Here is a 16,692-nt window from a genome sequence, read left to right on the forward strand (position 1 = left end):
ACTCTTTCCTGTGCCTAACCGCATAATCCTGTTTCCTAACATAGATCCATGCCCTTCTTTAGCCCCTTGTCTATTGAAACATTTATGAGAGCTCCTGCAACAGTAAAGCTTCCATGAATCTCCTCTGACACCTAACACCTTTGCACCTGCTCTTTTGGGTTTCACACCCCTCCTGCTAATGTTTGATGTAACATCGTACACTGGTTCCATAAAGCAGCTGTTGCGTTGCATGGATTGACAACACTTTGGCCAACTGTATCAGAAAGCAACTCGTCATGAGCGTTAAGTAAATTCAGAGAGATTACAAGCACCGAGCAAAGAAGGGCAAGATGAAATCCTGTCTAACAGAAATGCACCCAAGCCAACCAATTGGAAAAACATTTCTGAGACTGCGAAATGTGTGTACAGAAGTGCTGGTCCAATTAAAGTCAACTTTTGCCAGTAATTTAAAATGAAGAATTGGGTTAATGTTGTTGGCTTCACAGGACCAAGTTAAGCCCTTTATTACACTACTCCTCTCTGCTTTGTGATCCTGAAAAACTCCCACAAAAGAAAATCCAGTTTTTAACAAATCCATTACATGAATACTTTGTAACTTACTAAAAATTCTACAAATGTGAAGATTTTACAGCTCCTTTATAATCCCATTGCATAAGAGAGGAAGGTGCTAAGGGTGAGTTCTTCCAGTGCCTGATTGGATAGTGAAACCCCTGGGAAATATATGTCCTGTAATTGTTACACACATAAAAAACAAATGGCAGGGAAAAGAAACAGGTTTGGAAGTTTACAGCTTTGAAGAATAATGTGCTGGTAAAACAATCTGTCATTGTACATTTCTGTTGAGACTGCTGGTGTTCCGTCTGCATAACCAGGGTACGGCTTTGGGACATGTGAGTCACGGATCACAAAGACAACAAGTTACATGGAAATGCCCAGTGGGGATTTGTTTGAAGTCTCCCCACACTTGCATAGGGCTTGTGCCTGCTCTTCCTGTTAGATGTTTTCCTTTGCTAAATGGAACTGGTCAGAGAAACAGAATCAGACGAAAAGAGATTGAAAACTTTCCAGGTATTAAACCTCAGTTTTAAAATACATTTTGAAATTGTATTAATGTATAAAAAGTTATTTATGTTTTCTGGATACTGCTGTGTTAAAAAATCTTAGGAGACTAATATTAGTGCTTAATGTATTTCTAATCACGTCAGCTTTTTTTTTTAAGGGCCACACATGTTGACGCTGTTGAAAGATGCAAGAGACGATAACTAATTATAATTATATTTTTCAGGCAAACAAAACAGGGAAATGGCACCAGCTATAACTCCTGTAACTCTAGACAGCCCTACCAGAGGGATGCATTACTAGACCATTTGGTCACAAACACAAGTGAGCTAATTGGTGATGTAAAAATTGGAGGCAGCCTGGGCTGCAGTGATCATGCACTGGTGGAGTTCACAGTCATGAGGTCAGGTGAAGAGTAAAGTCAGGACTCTGAATTTTAGGAAAGCAAAATTCCAGCTCTTCAAGAAGTTAGTCAATAGGACCCCCTGGGAAACTGCCCTCAGAGACAAGGGAGCAGAACAGAGCTGCCAGATCCTAAAGGACACCTCCCACACAGTGCAAGAGCTCTCGATCCCCAAGTGTAAAAAATAAGGAAAGGAATGCAAGAGACTGGCATGGCTGAGTCGAGACCTGCTGGTCAAACTAAAGGGCAAGAAGGAAATGCACAGGCAGTGGATGCAGGGACAGGTATCCTGGGAAGAGTACAGGAATGCTGCCCGGTTGTGTAGGGATGGGGTCAGGAAGGCCAAGGCCCAGGTGGAGCTGAACTTGGCAAGTGATGCAAAGAATAATAAGAAGGGTTTCTACATGTATGTCAGCCATAAAGGAAGGTCAAAGAAAACATATGCCCCCCTGATGAGGAAGACTGGCAAACTGGTAACCACAAACAGGGGGAAGGCTGAGGTACTCAACAACTTTTTTACCTTGGTCTTCACTGGTAACCTCTCTTCCCAGCCTCTTGAGTGAATGGACCACAAGGCAGGGAGGAATAAAGTCCACTGGGGGAGCAAAGTCCCTCCCACTGTAAGAGAAGATCAGGTTCATGATGACCTGAGGAATCTGAACATACAGAAGTCTGTGGGACCTGACAAGATGCATCCCATAGTCCTGAGGGAATTTGCTGATGTAGCCGCCAAGCCACTCTCCATGACATTAGAAAAGTCATGGCAGTCAGGTGAAGTCTCCAGTGACTGGAAAAAAAAGGGAAATATTGCACCCGAGAGATATAGATGTCGTCTATCTGGACTAATGTAAGGTCTTTGGCGTGATCACCACACAACATCCTTCTCTTTAAACTGAACAGATACGGATTTAATGAATTGACAGTTTGGTGGATAAGGAGTTGGCTGGGTGATCACATCTAGAGAGCAGTGATCAAGGGCTCAATGTCTGGATAGAGGTTAGCAACATGTGCTGTCCTTCAGGGGTCTGTATGGAACCAGTACTGTTTAATACCTACATCAATGACACAGAGAATTGGATCAAGTGCAACCTTAGCAAGTTTGCAGATGACACCAAGTTGAATGGTGCAGCTGACGTGCCTGAAGGGTGTCATGCCATCCAGGGGGACCAGGACAAGCCCATGTGAACCTCATGAGGTTCAACAAGGCCAAAAGCAAGGTTCTGCACCTGGGTCAGGGCAACACCCACCATCAATACAGGCTGGGGGATGAAGAGACTGAGAGAAGCTCCTGTCAGGAAGGATTTCGGGGTACTGGTGGAAAAACTGGACATGAGCCAACAATATATGCTCACAGACCAGAAAGCCAATTGTATCCTGGACTGCATCAAAAGAAGCATGGCCAGCAGGTTGAGGGAGGTGATTTTGCCCCTCTGCTCCATTCTGGTGAGACCTGTTGGAGTGGGTCCAGAGGAGGGACAAAAAAATGATAGGAGGAGTAGAACCACTGTCCTGTGAGGAAAGGCTGAGAGAGTTGGGGTTGCTCAGCTTGGAGAAAAGAAGGCTTCAGGGACACCTTATTGGGGCCTTTCAGTACTTAAAGAGACCTTATAAGGAAGGTGGGGACATAAGTTTTCATAGGGCATGTAGCAATAGGACAAGGGGTAATGGTTTTAAAGTAAAAGAGGGTAGATTCAAGCTAGATATAAGAAAGAAATTTTTTATCATGAGGGTGGTGAAACACTGGAACAGGTTGCCCAGAGAGATTGTAGATGCCCCATCCCTGGAAACATTCAAGATCAGGTTGGATGGGGGCTCTGAGCAACCTGATCCGGTTGAAGATGTCCCTGCTCATTGCAGGGATGGTTGGACTAGATGACATTTAAAGGTCCTTTCCAACCAAAACTATTCTACGATTTTGAAAGTCCCTCCCACTGTAAGAGAAGACCAGGTTTGTGACCACCACCTCCCCAAGTCTGTTCTTGCTTACATCAGGACTTAGCTGAAACCTTCTATGCATCAGAAATAAAAAACAAGCTTTTATTTGTTCTGTTGAAAACACAGTGTACTAAAACAGCCAGAAAGCATAACCTTGCCATTTCTCTGAACTTCAAAGATCAGTTTATACAGGATTGACACGGAATTGCAGGCATACATACATATGCTTTTCCTTTGACAAAGTATTCCTATGCCGTAACAGTCTCTGTCTCATTCCTTCAGTTTACACTACCCAGAACTCACAAAGGATACAGAAAACATTTCAGATTGCTTGCTCGGACTGCTCAGATGTGGTATTGAACACTGTTCAAAGCAGAATAACTTTGCAAAGCCCCTTTTTAATTTATTTTCAAATAAATATCTATCTGTAAGTATTTCTGTCTTGCTGCTGGTAGTGTGGAGTGACTTGCCTGTCCTGTGACTGACAACATGTCACACAGGATGGTAGAGGTGGAGGAAATGAGAATTTCTTCATCTTCACTTTCTTCTCATTAAATTTCCTTTGGGTCACATCTATAGATACTGTTGGCTGATGTAACATTATTAGCAGAATTTTATAGTATGGAAGAAGAACACAGCAAAGCTGTCTCTGATATATCAGCACAAAACAGGTATTCTGCCGTGCACAGGAAACATTAATTGGGTGATTCAGTAACTAACAGTAAAAAGCAATACGTTCTGAAGGAAGCACACCTCAAAATAAGGTCAGAGCAGTCTTTCTACAAACTATATCAGAAAAACCATACCATTTTCATTCCTAGAAAAACACATTAGTTGCATAACGTGTATGAAAATAACAACAGGAACTATATCCAACAGTTAAAATACAAATACCATCATCATACTAATTCTTAAATTCACACACAGAAGGTACAAGAAGTTTAGAAATAAATCCATCCATCGCTCCACTTCTCTCTGCAGCTAGAGTGTATGGTACCTAGTATAAAACCACTATGCTAGGAGAGGGACAGGGTAACATACAGGGCATGCATCTCCTGAGCATCTTAGCTAGAGAAACAAATTCACTGCCACAGAGGAGTCTTATCAGCTATGTATCATCTCAAGGAAGACTGTGCCCTAAACTTCATAGTGCACCTTCCCATGCTGAGCCTGGTTACTGAGGTCTAGGAGTATGTATTACAAACTCGCTGCATAAAAGTAATGCCACATAGGTTGCCTTTTCTAACATTTACATTTGATTTAAATTTATATTTTCACTCATTTCCAGAGAAAGGCATTCTTAATTTACAAATATGGGAAAACCAGATTGTAATTCAACTGCATATCCATAAACATTTTCTGCCAAAGGGTCCTTTGCAGCTAATACTAGTCTAATATTGAAGTTAAATGGAACTTTTTAAGATCTAAAAATGTTAGACATCCAACTGTAGAAGAGAGAAAAATAAATTGAAAAGTAGACATTGAACCAGCTTGTTCTTCCTTAGACATAGTATGGAATGGTATGAAATCCTAAGCCTTGAGAAAGTAAAAGATGAGAGCACGCACCCTCAATTTTTTTTAATGGAACATCAAATTACCTCATTTTAAGATTCAGTGAGATGACTTACAGTGTGCTGGAAGTGGCCTTTGAAACAGGGAAGAGTTTTCTACAAGAAATGAAAAGACAAGTGAGCGGTGTGCTTGCCTCCTGATGTTATGGCACAAGACATGTCACTCAAGGCATAGCTCCAGAGCAGACCTAAATGGAAATACTGACAAAAGTCCCAGTACTGGACACACATATTACTTGTAGGCTGATATAGTCACTCCATGAAACAACCTGCATTAGGCCAGGCAGAATGCTATGATTTGGGGTAGGTTTTTTTTTCCCCACACACTGAAAAAGGTGGATGTATCTCTATCAGATATTGAATCTATTAACAGAAAATTAAAATCCACACAATTTCAATTGTGCTAGAGCATCTCAATCATAGCATACGTCAGCTTAACACAGCTGCATTAAAAAATGAAACTTCTAAATTAAAAAGGCAAGAAATACAGTCAGTATACACGCTGGAAACCTCCTTAACAACTGTAGTTTACCTGAAGAGTAGTACAAGATAAAGGTGCTGACCATCTTGTCTTTCCTGAAGTTTTCCTGTTTACAAAACAAATTAACAGACTTAACAGACATTGTAACAGTCTGTGAATTTTTTATGTGGTTGACTGATAAATTCAGGCACAGAAACAACTGATGTGACATCAAAAATTTATACACACATATGGTAGCTGTATTCACAAATTAGGAACTTCAATTCAAAATGGGTATTTGGTGACACTATATGGTTTTGTGTAATAACCAAGGTTCACCCTCTACCACTTCTGGGTAGCAACCACAGTCATGTATTATATGATCCATCTCATTGAGATTTCTCCCACTAAATTAGCTCATCATGTAATATTTTGTGTCTATTAAAAAAAAAAAAAAAGACTTTTCCTAAGAAAGCAAACAACTAAATAACCAAATAAATTAAATCTTCAAGACTTCTATATTTTTTTGCACCTGTCATAAGGAAAATGGATAGAAAGGGAACAGGGAGACTGATTACTGAAGATGTGATTCAGTCTCAGAGTTCTGATGACCTCATAAACCTTTATAGGTCTGTCAAAGATTCTTGACTGAATTACGGGTGTGTTATCAATCTCTTTGAATCCATTTTCATATATGTGATCAGTGTCTCTCCAGCCATTATACTATGTACAAAATCAAGGTAAAATTAGACTTTGATCATTTCTGCTGGGCTGAAGTTTGCCTTTATTTCTTCCGAGTAAGTTTTACACTGGAGAATACTGTTGTTGCTTTTGTGTATTTCTTTAACCTTCCCAGAAGAAACTTGTAAGGATTCAAAAGCCAAATACAAATTGATATTCCTAAAAGATTATAAACAGGAAACATTTTTAGCAACTTTCTACCTTATTTTGTGTATTGATTGCCAAGTCTTCTCTTTTTACCTAATGTTGTAAAGGGACCCCTTCACCTACCAAAACAGAGTTGCATGTACTTTTTCACTTTCACTCTTCAGTTCCCAGTACTCAACACAGGAAAGAATGATGATCAACACTTATGAGCATTTTACCGGATTAATAGATGTTAACAACAATTGTATTAGGTAATAATTGATTTAATCTGTCTGACTTGGGTTCATAAACACTTTTATTGGGTGTTGATGGCAAGGTGCTAGCAGCGTGGGTGATGCAGGGTGGCCTTTGTGGGAAGAGATATGGGGCTGTCCCATGCTGGACACTGACAGTTCCAGCCGGGTCCAATGGACCCATCACAGGACACAGCTGAGCCCGTCAGCCAAAGTGTGTGATGTCACTCTAAAGATTTATTTAAGAAAGGGAAAAAAATGCTACAGACAGGGGGAGAGAATAAAAAGAGTGCGGAGGAGCAGACGGAACACCAAGGTCCAAGCAGGAGGAGGGGAATGTGTGCCATGGTGGAACAAATCTCCAGATGGCAGCTTGTGAAAGACCCATGCTGCTACAGACACATATTCCTGAAGAAAGTGCAGCCTATGGAGACCCCACACTGGAGCAAAGGAAAAGTGTGATGAGGAAAGAGAAGCAGCTAGAAAGCACTGTGTACTGGTTATAACTCCCCCTGCCTCCCTGCACTGCTCGGGGCTGGGAGAGGAATCTGGAATGAAGGAGTGAAGTTGACCTAGGGACAAGGGGGAGAAAAGATGTTGTTTTAAAGTCTTTCTTTCTCACTACCCAAATATATATTGGCAAATATTAAATTAATCTTCCCCGAGTATAATCTGTTTTGCCCACAATAGTAAATGGTAAACAGTCTCCCCGTCTTTTAATTCAACCCGTGAGCTATTACACTATTTTCTCCCGCTGTTATGCCGAGGAGGGGGAGGAGCAGCTGGGTGGGCGTTTGGCTATTAGCCAAGGTTAGCCCACCACAACACTTCACAATGTCTTTCCATTTTCCCTTTTAAGACTGTCCAGACTAATTTAATATTTTAATTCATTAAATAGTTACCTGCCAGTGACTACCACCTTTTGCCCATCTGAGAACCAAACATCAGATACCTATTACATTAGCAAGGATACTGATGGAATTGCTCTGAATAACATCAGCCATATTGAATACAACGAAGGCCAAACACTTTGCAGCATTTTAAATCATTTGACAAAAGCATTCCTTTAATTGTATGTTTGGCTTCTGAAGCTGCCCTTGAAATGTTGATTCTTGGAAACTGATTTTATAAACTAAATCAGAAGACTTTACATAGCTTACCTCTCAGGTCACTGCAAGTATAAATTAAGTGCCAGCTTCCAGAAAAACAAAGAAACACAATAGACAATGCCAATTTTTTTCTTCTTGACCTTTTACACCATGCTGACATGATGTTCCCTCCAGTTTTTGCTGTTATATAATGGTGATTTGCACAGCTCCACATTTTTTCAATAGATTGTAAGTGTACCATTACCCAGTAACCTACACTGAGTTTTAGTAGCTTTTGATTCTGCTGAAGAGGAGACTGCCAGAAGGGAACAACCTTTTTAAGCTTTCCAAGAGAAAGTTGTCTCAGTGTTTCTCAGCCCTGCAAAGATTTACATGCACAGTTAGGTTTACATGCAAAGGCTACCCATAATGCATAGATACAGGTAAGACTTGCACTATAAGGTGTTTAGAAGCAACTGGGAAAGCACTCATTGATTTTAACATACCATGATTGGGGCTAAAATCACCACTCTAGTCCCCAGGCTTGAATATACTTACTTTTCCTAGATGCTTATATTTCATTCCTTTGCCTGTTCAGGATATATGCTTTTCTGATTCCATTATGGTTCCTTTTTACCAGCTAAGGTTTAACTGGTTTATCCCCTATCTTTGCTATCTGAAGGAGGAGGAGAGGAAGAAGAAAGGAGACTTGCAGTGTTTGTGCTGTTGCTAACATTTCTATGCAGTCCCTATTTATGACATGAAGCTTATATTCACCATTCGTTTCTGCTTCCTTCACATCATTTTTTAACAACTCTTTTCACATAAACTACCTTACAGTGAAAAGTCAGAGGGGAAAGTTAATTACTGTTTACATTTCCTCAGAACAGAACATAAGCATGGCCAAAACAGATCTCACATAAGTGTAATCCACTCCAACATTGCCTGTAAATCACCAGTAACAGATGTTTAGAGAAAAAGTAAGAAACAGTAAAGGAGAGCCTGACGCATTTCCCTAAAGCTCCCCCGACTCATCCTCCAGGAATCAGGATATTAAGAACCTGAAAAATACAGACAACATCTGAAACTGTGGTTAGATACCAGCCAATGGTTTTATTTCTCCATGAACAATAACTCTCAGAGCAGCTGTGGCAGAGAGCAGTTATGCATCCAACACAAGAAACAATGTTGGTTCATGCCTGGGAGTCCTTTTCTCAGTCTTTATTATACATTCATACCATGCCTCACACGTAATATCCCTTTCAGACAGATATTTACGCTCATAGCAACATGCAGTGTTGTTTATAGAACTCTCCATACTCTTTTTTAGGGAAAACAGACACTGGGAACAAATGAAGGTTAGTATGTGAATTTCACTGTCAAAATGCACTTCACTTTCACAGAAAATAGCTATTTGCAACCTTCTCCTTATCACCACTGGCCAAATTCCCTTTGGGATCGTGTCCGCCTTCATATATCAGAATAAATACAAGCAGAATTTAGTCACTTGGAAACCAAAACAAAGAAGCTTGGTCCGGCTTAACTGCTGCTAAGGCATTTCCAGTGATATTACTACTAAAACATTATTGCTAAAAACTGAAAAGAATGTGATTTAATCTGTTAAAAAAAGATTTTAAGACTGTGATAAGATACCTTATAAGCCAAATAAAAAATATAGGTTTTTATCTTACTTCAAATGGGAGCTCTGTTATTTCCATATTTCCAGACAAATCTAGTTTTTCCAGATTCTCACAATCACCCAATTCTGGAGGGACTGACTTCAAATTATTGAAACTCACATTGAGCACTTTGAGGTTTTTTAAGCAGCCTGTGAGGGAAAGATAATTTAAATCAGAGCATAAAAAAAAAAAAAAAAAAAAAAAACCAAAGGAGAAAGTAAAAATCAAAGGCATATTCAGTTTAGCAAAGAGAGAACTCCTAAATGTGTTGATGAGTAAGAGACTAACATTTTCTGCAGAGGTCACTAACATTGTTGGTGTGCAATAGTGCTGTGTTGCACTCATATGGACTTCCCTTAATCAGCAATGGTTTTGGTAAGAGTTTGAAAGAAGGGAACAAAGACTTGCCAAGATCTTGATTCTACCAGCGATGAGATACATACTGACCTCAGCTGAAACTAGAGAAGTTGGCTTTTGGTATGACCACTTTAGAAGACTTGCCTGCTAACTGAAAAGCATCTTATATTTTATTCTAGAAACTGTTCATTGGGAACAATCAGTCCTAGTAAACTTACTACATCAAGAATTCTGTCTTTGGTATCCAGCATTGCATACTTTTGATTATAAAAGGTAACGGACGTGTACATTTGTTTCATTATTTTCTTTATTGCAATTTATCATGCTCGTCAGTTTAATTTTAAGGCCCTTATAATATTCGAGGCTATGTTTACTCACATTCTACTTTCTGTTTCTTCAATTTGTAACATTATATAATCTTATCTTAAAAACAGGTTTAGAAACATTATTAAAATGCAAAATGTATTATACTGAAGAAATGCACATCATACTGTGACATAGTCAAAGGGGAAGGAAGTAAGGAATTTGAATGTATCAAATAGCTGATGTGTTAGCAGAGGGATCCTTAAATACATGTACAACAAAATGAGAACATTCTATGGACAGCTGTGCTGTGGTGTAACATACGTGATCGTAGAATCACAGAATCACAAAATGGTTTCAGATGGAAGGGATCTTCAAAGATCGTCAAGTACTAAACCCCATCCAACCTGACTTTGAACACTTCCAATGATGAGGCATACACAACTTCTCTAGGAAACTTGTTCCAGTGTCTTACCACTCTCGTAAAAAAAAAAAAAAAATCTTCCTTTTGTCCAATCTAAATCTATCCTCTTTCAGTTTAAAACCACTGCCCCTTGTCCTGTCACTACAGGCCCTGGTAAAAAGTCTTTATCTTTCTCATAATCCCTCTTCATATATTGAAATGCTGCAATAATGTCTCACCAGAGCCTTCTCTTCTCCAGGCTGAACAACCCCAACTCTCTCAGCCTTTCCTTATAGGAGAGAAGTTCCAGCCCTCTGATCTTTTTCAGTGGCCTTCCTCTGGACCCACTCTAACAGGTCCATGTCTTTCTTGTACTGGGGACCCCAGAGCTGGTTGCAGTATTCCAGTTGGAGTCTCACAAGCACAGAGTATAAGGGGACAATCATTTCCTTCATCCTGCTTGCCATGCTTCTTTTGATGCAGCCCAGAATACAGTTGGCTTTTTGGGCTGCAAGTGCACATTGCCAGCTCATATTAATTTTGTCATCCACAAGTACTCCCAAGGCCTTCCCTGTGGGGCTTCTCTCAATCAACTGATACCCTAGCCTCAACCCAAGTGCAGGGCCTTGCACTTGGCCTTTTTGACTTTCACGAGGTTCATGTAGGCCCTCTCCTCAAGCCTGTCACGGTCCCCCAGATGACATCCATTCCCTCAGCTGTATCAACTACACCACTCAGTTTGGTATCATCTACAATATTCCCCTCTAATCAGTGATATTCCTGTGATATTATTCTCTAAACAGTGACAGAGTACAGCATTCACAAGGAAGAGCTGCAGTACAAAACTTAAACACAATTCAGCAGTTGGACATCAGGAGAAAACAGCATCTTGTGTCAACAGGTTTTCATTGGCAAACCAAGACAAGACACACATGAGATTCACAACTTTATATATTATATCAGTTTTCTATTTATAATCAAAATTGTAAAAAGAATCTGGTGTTTCATGGGATTTGGGTGACAATGGAGAGAATCTCTCTACAGTACATCTCAAACGCTCAAAACAGTGTCATAACAGTGAGCTTATCCTTAAAGCACTAATGTTTAGCTAAACTCCCTCCAAAGCGAAAGTTATTTTAGAGCTGCTCACCTTTTGCAACGTGTGGAAATCCTTACCAGAGGCCAGATGGTGCTTCCAGAGGAAAGGGCAGAGATGAAACACAGAGAATTGAAAGCCCCACATTTTTTCCCTGAGAAATTGCTATTGTCAGAGACCGAGGCATGCAGTTTGATGACCAACACTAGCAGCCACCAAATCTCACAGCATTTTACATAAACCCCAGAGTCTCTCTTGGACACAACATTGCCTTCAAAATGATGGCTGGACCACCCAAATCTTTCTCACAGCTGGCAAAAAAGCCACATGTGTTAAGAACTCCATTATATTATTCTCTACACATTGCAACAGAGAAAAATATACAAGTTTTCACTGAGCTTCCTCCCAGTTTAGCTCTGCTAGAAACAGAAACTGAGATGGTATTTCAAAATTCATCTATCCCTTTAAGAAGGTAACCTTGTCTTTCCTATTCACCATGAAGGGTTGTTTTAGTTCAAATAGCAGAAGCAATATTTTCTGTAAGACTACAACAGGCATTGTTTTGCAGTACATTACTGTCCCACAAGGGTCATTGGGGATGGTGCAAGAGAGTAATAGAAGCAGCTTAATAGGGTAAATGCGTGAACCACCTTATTTCTGGATTTTTAAGCACATAAAAGTAATAAAAGTTTAGCCTATCCATGATGAAGCCTCACCAGGTTTAGTACCACAATGTAGACAAATGAAGGTATTACATCACATGCTAAGCTACATAAACATCAATTAACCACTTCACTGAAACAAAATAATCACTGAAACAGAAATGCCTTAAAATAAAATAGAAAATAAGAGAATCACAAATTAATTCCTCATCCAATTAATCCCTAGGTGGAGGACAGCGAATCCCATTGAAATGAAAAAGGAGCTACTTACTCATTAGCACTGGAATGTATTGTCTTTTAGCAATGGGACATTGTACTGGATCTGTCTGGAATGGAGTTAATTTTCTTGATAGCAGCCCGTATGGTGCTCCGTATTGGATTTGTGGCCAAACAGTAGTGATAACACACAAATGCTTTTGCTATTACTGAACAGTGCATACACAGTATGAAGGCCTTCTCTTGTTTCTTGCTCTGCTGCCCCGGTGAGTCAGCTAGGGGTTGGCAAAAGGCTGGGAGGGGACAGGGCTGAGACACTGGACCTGAATTGACCAAAGGCATATACTATAGCATATAATGTTACATTCTGCAATAAAAGCTAGGGGTGGGAAGCAATTGGAAAGGTCTCCAGGGTGACTATTGCTCAGGGACTCGCTGGGCATTGGTCAGCTGGTGGTGAGTGATTGCTTTTGCATCATTTGTTTGTTTGCTTGTTTGTTTTTCTTCAGTTATTAAACTGTCTTCATGCTGATACATGAGTTTTCTCACTTTTGCCCTTCTAATTCTGTCCCCATCCTGCTGTGGGAGACTGAACAGGCAGCTGCAGGGTGCTGAGCAAGCTCTGTGAAGCTTGGCTGCCTTTAAGTGTTAAACTACAACAGATGCATTTGCTAACTTTTCAGCCACTGAATTTTCTACCTCTCGTTTCCATTAGTAGCTGAAGACGAGGTACCTAATGTCATCAACATCCTAGTCACCCTCTTGTCTAACACTGCTCAGATGGTGTATCTCTGGTGCATAACTAGGAGACACACAGAAGAATTGCTTACAAAAAAAAATCACAAAAATTTAGCAGCCTTTCCAGGCAGAGGGATGGAGACAAACACAGCTTCCCTTTCTGAATTTCCTGTCTTCTGAAACCATGGCTTTTCAAGCTTTTTTCCCCTTTCACTATTGCTGACATGTATGTCAATGTTCACAATATGGTTTGTCCCAGCTTGCAGGTATAAGAATGCAAGGAAATGGAAGATACATCACATTTTATCTTGTCATGTCTCTCTAATCTGTCAGAAGTGCACTACAGAACATACAGTCAATTGCCAGTAATTGCTATGGCTAAGATTATGAAAACTACTAGAAAAAGCCATGAGTCTCACAACTGAATTTAATTCTGATAACAAACTCAGGACAACACAGATGAGTAGCGCACGGCTCACTGAGATCTGCCTGTGGGGACCAATCCCTTGGAATTCTGTGTAATGACTATTTTTTCATATCTGTGCTCTTCAGTGGATTAAGTTATGCCACCAAACAGCTGAGCAGTAGTCAAGCATTTAACCCTCCCTCTAGGACCATAAGACATACACAGAACTCACCAGGACCACCTGGATAAAACCCTTACACTAATACTTCACATAATCCCTTTTTTTTTTTTTTTTTTGATATATCACAATCTTCCTTAAAAGTAGCTTCTTTTTTTTACATCCACCGCTCTTATGGAAAGACAAAGTTACAGAGTTGCACTCTTTTCATGATCTGGAATAGTCTTCAAATTGCCAGTCTGAATTTGTTCATAGAAGTTTTATTACCATTAATTATTTTCCATTATTAACTTTAAATAGCTCTTTTCCTTTCCTGGTGTTTACTTCTCTGATGTTTTCATAAATAGCAGACATATCAGAATTTATTTTACTAGCCTGAATAAGACAATTCTTCTACTTTTCTCCCACAAAATGTAAATTCCCCTTCCCGAGTGGTCCTAATGGAATTCTTTTGCTTCTGTTTCCATCTGAAATAACTTTTCTTGAATCTGGGTGTCCACAACTTTATGCATCTATCATACTGGATTGCCCTTCCTTGACTGTTAGATTAGGAATTTCGTTTCTTCAATTATTTGCATTTAATGAGCTCATGACTTGCTGCACAAATTACTAGCTCCTGAGTACATGACCTTGAACTCTGCAATGCTGAATTTAATCTCTCTGGCTTTTTGGAAGCCCACCTGCTTGTCCAGCTTTCATATTTCCTCCTGTTTGTGTTGTGACAATAACACCCAAATTGTGTCAGCACAAAATTTCAGTAGCCCAGTTCCTCAAAATAAAGAAATAAATGCAAAACTGATCCTTGAGAAGCTCCAGAATTGATCTTCCTCCTGACCAAGAGCTTCTCTTTATAAACGAGTGTCTTGTTGCCTCTGTTTTAACAAGTCTTTTGTTCATTTTTATCATTGTTGCACGGAAATCCATTTTCTTAGATTCAAATACTCATTTTCCATAGTTCACTGTATAAATACTTTCTGGAATGCCAGATAGACAAGATCTACTACTTGAAGCTCAATCATCTTCTCAAAAGAAAGACAGAAGTCAAATGAGTTGGGCACAACTTGCTTTTCCTTTATAAATTTTTAATTTCAACCTAGTTTCCATTCAGCTCCACATCTCTATTTACTCCTTCCTCTAAAAAACTGTTTAAAATTCTTACAAGTAACAATCGACACAGGGATAGGATTAGGTTATGTGAGTTGCCTGAATGGTAATCCAGGTTACAGATGGAGATCTTTTCCTTTCTCAGACAAAAGGAGTAAGACCATCACTCTCCTTCTCCCCTAGAGCCGTTAACAAGGCTGCTTAGGATGTTTTTGTCAGAGAAAGACCCCAAATATACAACCATAAGACAACATTCATGACAATTCAAGAGTCTCAAATCCAAGTATCTTGGCTGAAAGAGTGCAAAATTGGGGAGCAATGAGTCCTAGCCACCACCAGGCTTAATGTGCATTCAGTACAGCCATTGAGTCAGCCTTAGAAGGGGACAGAGGAGGTGACAGCCCCTTCACAGCTGCACAAATGTAGAGCAGGATTTGACTGCCACACCTGCCACCTATACATTCAAATAATACTCAAGCACAACTTCTCAATTAAAAGTAGTAATAATAAAATCATTGCTGCTACAACACTGTTGTTAACTATGTTTAATGGCACTGAATTTTAAGTTCTATAAAAAATGTAAATTAGGGAGTTAAACAGCTAAAATCTCTGTGTTTCCAAGGAGAGGCAGTAAAAGCAATAATGAAATCCATGGCTTCCCTGGCAGTTTCACAATTAAGAATATTTTATTTTTAAGTGGGAGCTGTAATGCTGTAGTTGTTGCCTAACATAACATTTATTCCTTGTTTAAATTTTTAATTCATTATTTAAAAAAATTAAATCAGTAATTAAACTTTATAATTTCTGATGGTCAATACAGCACAGTAATAATGGTAATGCAACTTCACCATTTAGACAAGCCTACATTAGTGCTCCTAACAAGGTGTCAAAGACAAAATACAGATGAGGTTACACAGAGCCTTTATTACCTAAGCGTCCCATTCAATGCAAACGCAGATCCACTTGTACAAACTACAGTAAAATGCAAAATGTAAAAAGCAAATTTTTTCATTGATCTGCAATGATCTGATAGCAGCTTCCTACAGGCCAAAACAAATAGTCTCCTATTTCCAGTCTTCTCTGCTGAATCAGTGACATTCCCTTTATCTGAAAGGAGATATTGATGTTCAAACTTACAGGTAACAGTAAAAACATCAAATTTTATTATTTTTTTACTTCTCCTCAAAACATCCATGCAAAAGAGGGATGAAGACTTCCTGAACTCCTTTTGCATAACAAAGTTGCAAAACCTTTTTTTGCCATTAAGGTTTATAAAAGCTGTAGCACAGTAAAAGATTGATGCTGGGCTAGTAAAATTTCATTCTTTAACCAACCTTCATGTGTTAAATTAAAAAAAATTTAAACACGCTGAGAGAAATTACAAGTGACTACTACAAACAAAAAATAAAAAGGATAAAGCTTGGGATGTCAGTCTGTGCTCAGAAGAATATTAGTACAATGTAAGAATAAAAAAAAAAAAGGTTTCTTGCAAAACAAAAGCAAAATAGAGGCAGAAAAACATGAAGAAGTTCCTGTGGGATGAATGGTAGAGCGAGAGACCTTTGGGGAAAAAATTGTAGGGTGAGGGTCAACTGAAAGGGCTGAAAAGGAATTTAATGAAAAAAAAATACAATGAGCTGATCTGAAGATATTTCGGTAGGTCAGAAATTCTGTAGAAAAGTATGTGACTTCCTTTTTTCATGTGAGCAGATAAGCTGAAAAGTGGATTCTGATCTCCATGGTGATCCTCCAAAAAAGGTGTATCTCCCAAGGGCAAAGAAGAGTATAAACTCAGTCTTCCAGCTGGAAAACACTTTCTGAGCATCAGAAATAAACATGGAGTAAACTGGGAAGGGAAGAACAATACAATTTGATCACCTTGGAAACTGAAAAATTTAATTCTTGGATAAAAC

At 39.3% G+C, this 16,692-nt stretch overlaps 1 protein-coding gene across 1 annotated transcript in view; it reads right to left on the minus strand.

Annotated features, from left to right (window-relative positions):
- Positions 1 to 16,692, minus strand: part of LRRC2 (leucine rich repeat containing 2) — a 58,465-nt gene that overhangs the window by 18,033 nt on the left and 23,740 nt on the right. Inside the window, exon 4 of the mRNA XM_009885831.1 lies at positions 9,329 to 9,465. Coding sequence (XP_009884133.1) covers positions 9,329 to 9,465 — 137 coding nt within the window. The remainder of the gene's footprint in view (positions 1 to 9,328; positions 9,466 to 16,692) is intronic.

Source organism: Charadrius vociferus, unplaced genomic scaffold (genome assembly GCF_000708025.1).
Source record: "Charadrius vociferus isolate BGI_N301 unplaced genomic scaffold, ASM70802v2 scaffold235, whole genome shotgun sequence".
Lineage (NCBI taxonomy): Eukaryota > Metazoa > Chordata > Aves > Charadriiformes > Charadriidae > Charadrius > Charadrius vociferus.